Consider the following 11,564-nt stretch of genomic DNA (forward strand, 5'->3'; position numbering starts at 1 on the left):
CGAACAGCATCAGTCGATTAACTAACTGAAAACTGGGTGACACGAATCGCGCCGCGCTCCTACGCTAAACAAGTCAAGAGGCTAAACAGAAATATACATTTTACTTTCATTCGAGATAGTACATTTCATTGTTGCCGGTGTCGCGTGGAAACTGTACCATTCCAACGGTATTAATTAATAATTAATCAGTGCAGATTGATACGGTACTTCTGGACTAGGAATGTATCATTTCAATGGTAAGAGTCATTAAACTGTCACGCATAAGCGATTGATAAATAAATTAATTAACTAACTTCGCACTCAGGAGGTGACTGTCACCATTTGATTCAACACAGTGAAACTATAAAACCTGATATTTACTATTAAATTTTAACATTGATATTGTTTCAAATATCGTCTTTGTCTCGTCAAGAAATGTTAAATATTTGTAGAGAAACTTCCGAGTGCAAAGGTTAAACATCTTTTTCCTAATAATTCAATCACGTATGCGCGAAATGAATCGTGCCGCTGGTGCGTAGAAAGTGCACGGTTCCGCGGCACGAATTAATTGGGCCGCTGTACAAAAGGTACAGTAATTCTTGCGGATGATAACCGGACAATATACATGGTCCGAGCGGTAAGAATCACTGGTCTGTCATACATGCTCTGCTAACGAACGTAACAAGTTAATTAGACACTTTTCTTCGAGTAATTTAACCATATGTACACCCCATATGATTCTTCGGCACGAATCATCTGAACGTCTGTACACAGTGATTCTTGCGAATTGCGTCCGGAGAATATGCACGAACGGTAAGAATCGCTGGACAACCGTGCACACGCGACTGACGAACACAATGAGTTAATTAGACGCTACCGTCCTGGGTATTTGTCTTCCGTAATTTTGCCTCGACATAACCTCCGCGTCGCGTCAGCGATTTTCCCGCGAAAAAAATCGGATTCATCCGTTTCGGGGAAGAAAGTCGCGTGCGACACGTATCCGAGGATCTGTCAATTATTTCGACATAATAATTAACCTTCGTGTCCACTGTTGTACTGGAAACGCACGGAGACGATGGGAAATTAAAAGAAAATATTCAGTGAAGTAATAACTCAAATATTTTATCATGGAATATAAATTAACCTATAAATATGTCTAATAAATAGGAAGTTTCTGAGATCGAAAATAAAAATTCATAACAATGGGAAATTAAAAGAATATTCAGTGAAATAATAATTGAAATATTTTATCATAGAATATAAATTAACCTATGAATATGGTGTCTAATAATTGGGAAGTTTCTGAGATCTGAAATAAAAATTCGTAAAACTGTTAAAACAAAAAGCTATTGCGCAACTATTCCAACTTCCGGTCTAAAATGGAGATGGCGACAGATTAGGCGGGAAACGAAAGAACAATGGCGAAATGAGTGCGACTGCGAGTCCCCCAACTCTACTATTCCATCAAGCATACGTCCTCGAGCGTTTTCTTTTCTATTTCCTTCGCAGCCATCCTTTTATCGATTCAACAAAAATTCAAATGACCCCTCGCCATCAAGATCCCGAACAATGAGCAAACAAAAGTCCTCGTGTCGAGCACGTGGGACAGCTTGCATATGCTTATTGCACGAAATAAAAGAAAGGAAAAGTGTCAGTGCCGAAGAACAATCGAGCATGAGAGAGGAAATTATTTAGACCGTTACCTCGTTACGTTGAAACTGGCTACCAATTAATAAAGGTTCATTGATCTTCTCAATGAAAAACTTCATTCGCTGTCTCCTGCGCCCTTGAACGACATTTTCAATTGCCACTCATTAAGCCAACCAACTGTCCAATTCATAAAACGATGAATAAGAAAGCACACACGGATTCTCGTAAAATTTCACTTTAAAATTTCCAAAAAAGGAATCGAAATGCCGACAGCGATTGAACTGAAAAATCCGGGTTCGATTTCCGGTTGAACAAGCAATATGGCTGCGTTTTCGAAAACCGTTCGATTTTGCAATCGATAATCGAACACCTGTGTCGCGAAACGCTTGTCAAATAATCAACAATGGCGGCCACTGTTTCGAGCGTTGAAATTACTGCGCTATCGAGGACTTTCGAAAGATCGCTCGCCGTTTCAGTTTTGTCGGAAGAACGGAACCGTTGATCGCCACGCAAAATGCAAACGCGGTATTAAACGTAATTATATGGAGCGTAGCTTGCTGACTGGATTTTCCTAGAATGACATGCGGCATTCGCGAACAGGAACGACGCCGAGTAACGGCAAGGCCGGTCGCAATGAGCCTTCGCTGGAATTCGTGCAAATTTCGTATGTGAACGTGTCACCGTTTACTGCGTATCACAACCGTGTAACTTAACCCTTCGAACTCGGAAAGCTACTTTGTCACCGGACGATTCGATGTAGCAAATCATCGACTTGTATCGATACGTGAAACATTGAAATAAAATATTTAAAAAGAGAGCCGTTTTGAAAAATGTTTATATCCCAGGAGGAAATGATGAATATTCCTAGTGCAAAAATGTCGACTTTCGACTTGCCTTATTCGAGTCGGGACTGGGTCAGGTCATGCGGGTTCGTTGCCGTATCGCGCCAAATTTTCGGTCACCCTATATACGCAACAATAACATATCACATGTCGGTAGTATAACGGTACTCGAATGATTGTTGCCGGTCCTGGGCCAGCCGCCATATGGGCTGAACGGCACGAATCATTCAGGCCCCGGTCCGAGCTAAAGCAATCGCCAATAAGATAACTGCGTTCATTGAGAATGATAGTCTCGACTGAAGCCATGCGGGCGAAATATCCGTTTTTACCGACGTTTCCTGCCATTCACGTCCCACGTTACTTGTCAGAGTCGAATCTTTACCGCTGATACAGTACAAAGTACTTATACATATGTTAATTCGAGACGTTTCTCACGCGACTTCGTCTTTCTGTTCCACCGCTGTTTATGAATCATGTTTACTACAGAAATATATTATTTACAAACTGAGAGGCAAAGTGTGAAACAATAATTAAAAATATGACTACCCTAGATTCGATTAATAAAAGATTCAATGAATTTCAGTGATAGTACCGTTAAAATTCGTATCGAAATTATGTCTGTATGTTATAAATTAATTAACGAGTAACGAGGAAATAAGTTTTCACTGAAATTGGATAAGAAAATTAGCACTGAAATTTGCTTCCCTTGATCTATTTTTACCAGCCGACACACCTGTTTGTACGGCGGTGAGAGGAAAGGCAGGAACCTGTTGATCGATTATCTCGATTTTCAGTGAAGAAAGAGGTACGGGAACCTGGAGGATAATCGCGTCTCTTACGTAGATCGCTTAGGATACTAAATAAAGCAACGAGATCATCATCCGTTTCATGAAAACGAATATAAATGATCGGCAGGGCTTGGCGGTGTTTCAGAACGATTTCCACTGTCGTGCCCGTTTACAAAATAACCCAAGCCACGTTACTCGTGAAACAAGGATTTGATCTCGTTTCAATCGCCGCGAGATGTATAATAAAGTGAACCTCGTAAACGCTTCGATCGCGTAACCGTTTCAAATCGCAATTATTTACCCTCCCCTAACATTATTTTGTCAATCGTCTTTCGGTAGATTATCGAGTCTTTTTACATTGTAAAATACAGTGAAAGCAACGAACGATGCTTGATTTAAAAAAAAATCTGAAGCGTTGCAAGAGTATAAGCATCCCGTTGACGCACAGAAGAAATATTGTTTATCGATGGTACTCACTTTGCGATGACGTACCTCGTTGTAATCCGAAAGTGTATGTGCGTGCAACACGTAGAATAAACAACAGGAGAAAGAATAACAATAATTGACACAATAAACATTACACGATACGAACACACCGCTGTCTCACATTCGACTAAAGTGTTCTGGAATCCTGAGCGTCCCTCAGAGCAGCGCGGTAACTGTTATGTTTACGCGTGCGCGCGCACTCTGTTAGACATTCTCGTAAATCTATAGACGCTGCAGTCGATAAAACAGAAATTTCAAAAATTCCATTAACATTGATAAATTTGTAATTTCACCGAATGCGGTTGAAAAAATATTTGTTGTTCCAATGGAATTGTTATTAGCTTTGATTAAAGGAATAATTTGTGAATATGTACGAATATATTAATAATTTCTGTACGCGTTTCGATTTATATGTTGCAAAATATTCTTATTTTATATTAGAAAGTAGAAGGATATATTTTTAGCGTGTAATTACGAGGATGAATAAATGTTAGTTTTATATTGGATCATGTCGTTCATCGATCTCGGTGTGCATTTAATTATATGAAAAAAATGAATCTCTGGCACATGTTGCAATTTAAGTAGCATACATAGCAAGCATAAAACGTGTCATACACTCACACATATGAACTTCATTTAAACTGATCAAATCAGCTAAAGTTGAATGTATGATGCATCGGCCGACAAGTCTTTCGCATCAATCCAGTGATAATATGTGGATAGAAAAGTCTTGTCGACACTAGTATCTAATACTGATAATCAAAATATACGTGGCACAGTGATTACCGGGGGATTTATAAATGTATTCTTGTTTCATATGATACAGTGCGATCAGATCTTCTACTAGTTTAAACTATCGGCTGCACGGTTGCTTACTATTTGATATTTAAAAGTACCGAAGATGACTTCGAGATATAGTGGAGTTAAATTAGGACCACCAATAGAGGTTTTCGCCCTTCAGAAAGCCTTTCTCGACGATACGTACGAAAAGAAAGTAAATTTATCAATAGGAGGTACTTATAAAAACATCTTTCATTTTATTACGTATATTTATAACACAGGCACGCAAACGATTGGCACAAGCTTTTTTTAAATAATCAAGAAAAATTAACGAAAAAATGCCAAGCAATGCAACAATTAATATGCTATAGAATTTATCATATTGCTTGTTTGAATTATTTATAAATGAAAGTGATATTGAATGACCTCCAGAAATATCTGGTGATTACATAACTTAATACATGGAAGGATTCTTATCGTTTTGATGTAAAATTATCATTGAATAATTGTAAAATGATGTTAACACGTATTTACGATAATTGAACAATGTTACAAAAAAATTGTAATTATTTAAAATTATTTTCAGCGTATCGTACACCGGAGGGAAAGCCCTGGGTGTTACCAGTTGTTAAGAAAGTAGAGAAATCACTAGCTGCGGACGAATTACAAAATCATGAATATCTTCCGGTGTTGGGATTAGATGCATTTAGCCAAGCAGCAACAGCTATGTTGCTGGGAACAGATTCTCCTGTTATTGCACAAGGTCGTGCTATTGCTATTCAGACATTGTCTGGAACTGGAGCACTACGTGTTGCTGCAGAATTCTTAAGTCGTATTCTACATTACGATACATTTTATTATAGCAGACCCACTTGGGGTACGTAGTAAAAGCTATAATACACCAAACTGAATAGTATGTAATAGAAAATATTTTCACAGAAAACCATAAACTTGTGTTCATTAATGGTGGATTTAAAAGAGCTTGTGAATATACATACTGGAATCCTATTACCCGTAATATCGATATAGAAGCAATGATGAAAGATCTTGATGATGCTCCAGAAAATTCTGTAATTATACTACATGCGTGTGCTCATAATCCTACTGGATGTGATCCAACTCCTGAACAATGGTCTAGAATAGCAGATTTAATACAGAAGAAGAAACTCTATCCACTTTTTGATAGTGCATACCAGGTTAGTAATTTTAAATTTGCTTTTACTTCTATTCTAAACAATTTGTAATCTGAGCAAGATCTTTTTCAGGGTTTTGCTAGTGGTAATTTAGACAAAGATGCTTATGCAGTAAGGATGTTTGCTGAACGTGGAATAGAATTTATGTGTGCTCAGAGTTTTGCTAAGAATTTTGGATTGTACAATGAAAGAGTTGGAAATTTAGTGGTTGTTATAAATGATGTGAAAGTAACAGCTCAAGTTAAATCTCAATTAACCTTGATTGTTCGAGGAATGTATAGTAATCCTCCTAATCATGGAGCAAGAATAGTTGCAACAGTGTTGCGAAATCCTGATCTCTTTAAAGAATGGTACACACTCTAGTCCAATAGAAATCATTAAAAGAACAGGACACGAGAAAGATACTGTATCTATTACTTATGTTACATCGAAATTTTTCAGGTATGGTCATATTACTACAATGTCTGGTAGAATAAAAGAAATGCGCCAAAGTTTATACGAAAGACTGGTTCGGTTAGGAACACCTGGTTCTTGGGAACACATTACAAATCAAATAGGAATGTTTTCTTATACTGGTCTCACTGGTAGGTATTTAGTAGGACAATTCTACTAATTTTAATTCATACTGTACTATCTACTACAATGAATATTCTTTTAGAGAGACAAGTGGAACATCTTGTAAATCATTATCATATTTACATGCTACGAAGTGGTAGAATTAACATGTGTGGACTCAATGAATTAAACTTGGATTATGTCGCAAACGCTATCTATGAAACAGTTGTACTATTTCCACAAAATGAAAAAAGCTGTACATGTTAAAATGGATTCTTAGAATCATACCATACTAAGTATAATTAATATTGAATCTTTAATGCAGGAAGCATGATCGAAATATGGCAATATTTTATACATACTCGAGTTATGTTAGAACTGTAGAAGTTTCCTACAGATGTTGTTTTGATAGAATCTTAATATAATTTGTTTTGAATTTTCTTAGATGCTTGTAGCTAGATATTGTTTACGCAAACACTATAGCTACAAAATTTAAACATTAACACGAATCTTAGATTTTTCGAAAAATTAAAACATTTTGTTACAAATTGCCTTATCTACAAAAGTACAAAATGTGATAAAGTATTATGAATTGCCAAATTTTAATATATACGTTAGTAGAATCGCTTATTATTAAAATTGATTTGTTTAAATTTACTAAATTCATTTGATTAAATGCAAATTTACAAGTTATTACTCTTTATAAACTGTCTCTTATTCCATAATATTTTTAACATACACAATATGCAACATACATTACATGGATGTATACATTAATGTAGGTAAATATAATCCTATGAACAACATTCTGAAGAACTGAAAGTAATTGATTTATTATAGGGCACAAGAGATAAAACTTTAATTATTTTAATAATAAGCGATTGATTTTAAAGATTTATCGTTTCCATGTGAAGGAATAGAACTTGGAATTTTGACACTGTTGAGATTCCAAAACGTTGAGATTACAAACGATTGTTGTTGTTAGTTCCTGTTCAATATCTTCTTCTAAGTAACACAACAATTACTCTACTTTCACACAATGTAGAAGAACAAAATTAATTATTCAACATTTGAATGTACTATACATAGTTTCAGCAAAGTTATTTGAAGATTGAACATATAATTCAACGAATTAGCAGAGAAAGTTTTGATTCAAAAGTAGAAACTTTTTTGTATACCTGCAAATGTTTTTGATATGTTATAAAAGAAATTTCATTCTTTCTTTTTAGATGCTTCCAGAAAATAGTTTATACGTTGGTTAGATGAAAAAAATACAAAATCTTCTATCCGAATTAATAGTGAATGAGTGATATATGAAAATAATGTTCTATATAATCTTCCACATAGTGCATAGGAAAAGTACAATCAATTTCTTTTCTATTTTCCAGAGTTTCAGTTTATGTATTCATATATTATATAATACTAATACTTTAAATCTTTATACATAACACAAAAGAGAAACTATATACATTTATAACATTTACAGAGTATCTATATACATACATACATACAAACATATATAGATATATATTTTTAGTAAAATTGTTGTGACATGTAAGTTTAGAACATTACTCGTTCAAAAATCTGGACCAAATTCACAACCTTGAAGTGTTTATAAAAATTACTGATGGATGAAACTGTAAACGATCTTGTACATACTGCCAAAGTTGATAATTTGAATATGCAGTGACAAGAATTACTTTTCTATGTATTTATATGAAACAAATGTGGTGCAGAATGCTATTTATATTTTATAAACTAATGTATACTTTTGTAAAGAGAATCAAGTAACCAAAAGGATATTACTGTAGTTGTAACATGCATTTACAAAACTTTTAAGTATTGCAATAGAACATTAAACGCATAACCATGTAATAACACGTTTAGATGAATGTTATAGTGAATACTTTAACAGGGGATGTTGAGAAATAGTGTTGTATACAAATATATTTGTTAGAATATGCAACATAATTGTTATATATGTTTATTTACATATCTCTAACATGTGTACACATGAAATGGTAGTCAATGAATTACTAATTGTAAAATAAAATGTAATATATAAACAATATTACAATGTGATCATTATTTTATATGAAATTATTTATTATTCTACCTATTTAATCTACCCATTTTGATACTTTCTTTTTTGAAACAATCGACCCATCTTCTGTCACTGCATGATAATATTGTGTACTATCATATTTTTGGCGCATGTAATAAATATATCCTAAACAACTACATATTGTTACAGCTCCAAAAATCATTATCACTTTATTCTAAAATGCAAATCATTGATAAGTATTCATAAGTAAAGGCATAAATAGTTGGAAGTATAATTTTAATATATAGCCTTACCGGTCTAACATATAATTCATAATTTACTGCACGAAAAAACATTGTACTTTTAAGAGAGCGTAAACCATCACCTGGTTCTGCTTTATTCTGTTTTCCTTCCATTATAAATTGCAGTTATGTACTTTACGTAATTTATTATTTACTTCTAATCTTCAAGTTTCTAAAACAGACATAAATTTTTTCATTTCAACGTTTCCCTCTATTTTCTATGCACATGTAAAATTAAATTATTATTCACCATTAACACGTTTTAAATTATACTGTACATTTTTACTGTTGTTTATAAAGTTTTATGTTATTAAAATAAACTTATGATCTATATACAATATATACACTCATTCTGACCACGTTCTAACCTATCTTACTACCAAACAGAATCAAAACATTTTGCTCCGCGTCGCATGCGATAAAAATTTTCGTCGAAAATGGTGAGGAAATTAAAATATCACGAGCAGAAGTTATTAAAGAAAGTTGACTTCATATCATGGCAAGTGGACAATAATTTAAAGGAGGTAAAAATTCTGAAACGATTTCGAATACAAAAAAGAGAAGACTATGCAAAGTAAGACAAAATTTTCTTAATTAAAAACTCATTAAGTATATTACTTGAACGAATATTTAAACTGAAAATTTCAATTTTAATAGGTATAAGAAATTAGCACGTTATATTCGGGAATTAGGCAATAAACTTAAAGAAATTGATGCAGAACACCCTTTTCGAATTGAACAATGTGCGCTACTGTTGGAAAAATTATATATGATGGGATTAATACCAACAAAATGGGATTTATCATTAACGCAAAAGGTGAATGCAACTGCCTTTTGTAGAAGACGATTACCAGTTGTTATGGTACGGAATAAGATGAGTCAAAATATTAAAATGGCAACACAATTCATAGAACAAGGTCATGTCAGAGTAGGTGCAGAAGTTGTAAAAGATCCAGCATTTTTAGTAACTAGGTAAACAATTATTATAACATTATAAAATAATTAACAATGCAAGTAAATCGTTATTAATATTATTAATAATAATTTATGCGTACTACAGAAATTTGGAAGATTTCGTTACTTGGGTGGATACATCTGCTATTAAGAAACACGTATTAGAGTACAATGATCTTGTAAGTATTATATTAATATAATATATATATATTGCATTTATATTTACTAGACTTTTTAATTATGTATATTCTCTTGTTACAGAGGGACGATTTTGATATGGTGTAAACGAAACATACATAATCAAAAATAGTCACATTTTGTACATTTTATATTTACACCACTTTTAACAAGATTATAAAAGACAATTTTATTTAATACCGTTTATAATCGTAACCTTTGAGAAATCCTCGCCCGTTAGATTTAATTTAATTATTTCTTTTTCGTACATAATGAATGGTAACAATACATAGGAAGATCTTGATTGGCCATAATTGTAACAGTATCAGTATTACTCAATGGAAAATTAGACTTTCTTTTATTTACTTCTTGAATTATCACTTTTCGCATATTGTCGATACAATTACTAAAAGAAATAACACTTAATTACTTAAGATACATGTTTCTATACGTATATATTTCTTTTTATATACAGACCTGAGTTGTAATACTGATTGAGCAAATTTATATATATTTTTGCGACGATCTAGAATATGTTGAGCAACACTCTGAGATTTATCTGGGAACATCAAATCTAGTGCAAAAGAACTGTTAGTAATCGTTTTACTGTTTTCTTCCTTCTCTCTTATCAAATTTGTTATTGTTACAGTCTTAGTCTCAGAATTTACGTTAGTCTCAGAACCATTTTTCCCAGAATTGATATTCGCAGTCTCATTAGACTTATTTTTCTCTGTATCCAATGGACAAAAGTCAAGTTTATCTAGTAGTTTGATGTGCTTTATTTTCTTTGCAGAGTACCATGATTCATCAATAGCCTTCTCGATCGTTTCTCGTTTTTTGTGCAGTTTGTTGAGATGAAGTTTTGATGGAGATGGATTATTTATTGTATTATGACTGTTTGTTGTAAAAACTTTATTTTTGAAGTTATCATTTGATGTATAATTACTTGTTTTCTGGTGTGTTGCATCAATGATTCTCATAATATTTCCATTACTTTCGACCGGGGTTTTTACATGATTTTCATCGGTTATTCGATCGAGCATTTCACCTGGAGAATATGGTTCACCGATGCTGCATATGGATTGCAAAACGGAGTTACAAGAAGAACAAAAGCTCGAACATTCTTCGTCCATGTTTTCATCCTTAAGGGAATTATGCATTTTCAATTATTTTACTTCCTGAAATCGATAAACTTATTTAATTCCTTACGCAGAGCAAAGAAATTAAAAAGTTCTCTCTTTTCATTCAATTGAAATGCAATTTATTAGATGTATTCTCACTACGCTTCAAATTCTTACAACCCATATACTAGCAACTTCCAAATGTATCTGAATCCTAATACATTTACATTTCACTGATCCAATAAAATTTAGGACGTCATATTGTATCGTATCAAACAAAAATTTGGCTACTTCAACAATAAATAATACATGTGCCTCGTTGCAACAACGCTCATGGGAATTGTTAACCGAACCTAGATCAAATGTATTGTAGTCCAAAACGACTCTGATATGGTATATTTAGAAACGTTTAGCATAGATTGTGCATGTTACGTGTGCATTACTTTCTGTACTTTCAATGATAAGCATGTAATTTCGTAATCCAGCTGTTTGCAATGTTTGAACTTCATACAATTCTGATTTCCAACTGAAACATGGATGCTACGATCACGTGTTCGTGAAAGCCATTCATTCATATACCTATAATGAATAATTAGTATTTAATATGATACAAATGTTACATGTTAATAGTTTTATATTAAAGTCGGCAGTCATTGCTGGTCTCTATGACACTACTACCGCATTGCAATGTTC

General features: G+C 33.4%; 4 protein-coding genes across 9 annotated transcripts in view; 2 read left to right on the forward strand and 2 right to left on the reverse strand.

The window, feature by feature from the left end:
- drpr (multiple EGF like domains draper) overlaps nucleotides 1-3,903 on the reverse strand; it is a 23,884-nt gene extending 19,981 nt beyond the window's left edge. For 2 of the 3 annotated variants that reach the window (XM_031987034.2, XM_031987028.2), the window contains exon 1: nucleotides 3,737-3,903. The gene's annotated coding sequence lies outside the window, so the exon portion shown is untranslated. The remainder of the gene's footprint in view (nucleotides 1-3,736) is intronic. The other variant, XM_031987029.2, reaches the window with a different exon arrangement.
- A 416-nt stretch (nucleotides 3,904-4,319) lies between these two features.
- Got1 (Glutamate oxaloacetate transaminase 1) lies at nucleotides 4,320-8,342 on the forward strand. Its single transcript, XM_031986832.2, has 6 exons — nucleotides 4,320-4,758; nucleotides 5,112-5,402; nucleotides 5,465-5,721; nucleotides 5,791-6,068; nucleotides 6,160-6,302; nucleotides 6,377-8,342. The coding sequence occupies exons 1-6, from the start codon at nucleotides 4,647-4,649 to the stop codon at nucleotides 6,538-6,540; spliced, it is 1,245 nt and encodes a 414-aa protein (XP_031842692.1). The 5' UTR covers nucleotides 4,320-4,646; the 3' UTR covers nucleotides 6,541-8,342.
- On the reverse strand, nucleotides 8,245-11,467 carry LOC116431432 (small integral membrane protein 8). Of its 4 annotated transcripts, none has more exons than XM_031986844.2 (3): nucleotides 10,228-10,353; nucleotides 8,632-8,791; nucleotides 8,245-8,552 (listed from the first exon to the last, which is right to left on the reverse strand). In XM_031986844.2, the coding sequence occupies exons 2-3, from the start codon at nucleotides 8,731-8,733 to the stop codon at nucleotides 8,394-8,396; spliced, it is 261 nt and encodes an 86-aa protein (XP_031842704.2). In that variant the 5' UTR covers nucleotides 8,734-8,791; nucleotides 10,228-10,353; the 3' UTR covers nucleotides 8,245-8,393. The 4 variants fall into 4 exon arrangements, with proteins under 4 accessions (XP_031842704.2, XP_031842701.2, XP_076229343.1 ...); XM_031986841.2 differs by lacking the exon at nucleotides 10,228-10,353 and adding an exon at nucleotides 9,952-10,162; XM_076373228.1 differs by having other exon boundaries at nucleotides 8,402-8,552; nucleotides 10,228-11,467.
- On the forward strand, nucleotides 9,053-9,948 carry LOC116431430 (U3 small nucleolar ribonucleoprotein IMP3). The gene is made up of 4 exons (XM_031986836.2): nucleotides 9,053-9,193; nucleotides 9,277-9,591; nucleotides 9,680-9,752; nucleotides 9,835-9,948. Exons 1-4 carry the CDS (start codon nucleotides 9,057-9,059, stop codon nucleotides 9,856-9,858), a joined length of 549 nt encoding a protein of 182 aa, XP_031842696.1. The 5' UTR covers nucleotides 9,053-9,056; the 3' UTR covers nucleotides 9,859-9,948.
- Nucleotides 11,468-11,564: the final 97 nt, after the last annotated feature.

This window comes from Nomia melanderi, chromosome 13, assembly GCF_051020985.1.
Source record: "Nomia melanderi isolate GNS246 chromosome 13, iyNomMela1, whole genome shotgun sequence".
Lineage (NCBI taxonomy): Eukaryota > Metazoa > Arthropoda > Insecta > Hymenoptera > Halictidae > Nomia > Nomia melanderi.

What these genes read in the sequence shown, in the direction of transcription:
- Got1 (XM_031986832.2), top strand. Translation starts at nt 4,647, where the DNA reads ATGACTTCGAGATATAGTGGAGTTAAATTAGGACCACCAATAGAGGTT. An exon ending in AGTAAATTTATCAATAGGAG is followed by an intron (nt 4,759 to 5,111) that starts GTACTTATAAAA and finishes AATTATTTTCAG; the next exon opens with CGTATCGTACACCGGAGGGA. An exon ending in TTATAGCAGACCCACTTGGG is followed by an intron (nt 5,403 to 5,464) that starts GTACGTAGTAAA and finishes ATATTTTCACAG; the next exon opens with AAAACCATAAACTTGTGTTC.
- LOC116431430 (XM_031986836.2), top strand. Translation starts at nt 9,057, where the DNA reads ATGGTGAGGAAATTAAAATATCACGAGCAGAAGTTATTAAAGAAAGTT. An exon ending in CCAGCATTTTTAGTAACTAG is followed by an intron (nt 9,592 to 9,679) that starts GTAAACAATTAT and finishes TGCGTACTACAG; the next exon opens with AAATTTGGAAGATTTCGTTA. An exon ending in TATTAGAGTACAATGATCTT is followed by an intron (nt 9,753 to 9,834) that starts GTAAGTATTATA and finishes CTCTTGTTACAG; the next exon opens with AGGGACGATTTTGATATGGT.
- LOC116431432 (XM_076373227.1), bottom strand. Translation starts at nt 10,910, where the DNA reads ATGCATAATTCCCTTAAGGATGAAAACATGGACGAAGAATGTTCGAGC. An exon ending in CAATCAGTATTACAACTCAG is followed by an intron (nt 10,157 to 10,227) that starts GTCTGTATATAA and finishes TATTTCTTTTAG; the next exon opens with TAATTGTATCGACAATATGC.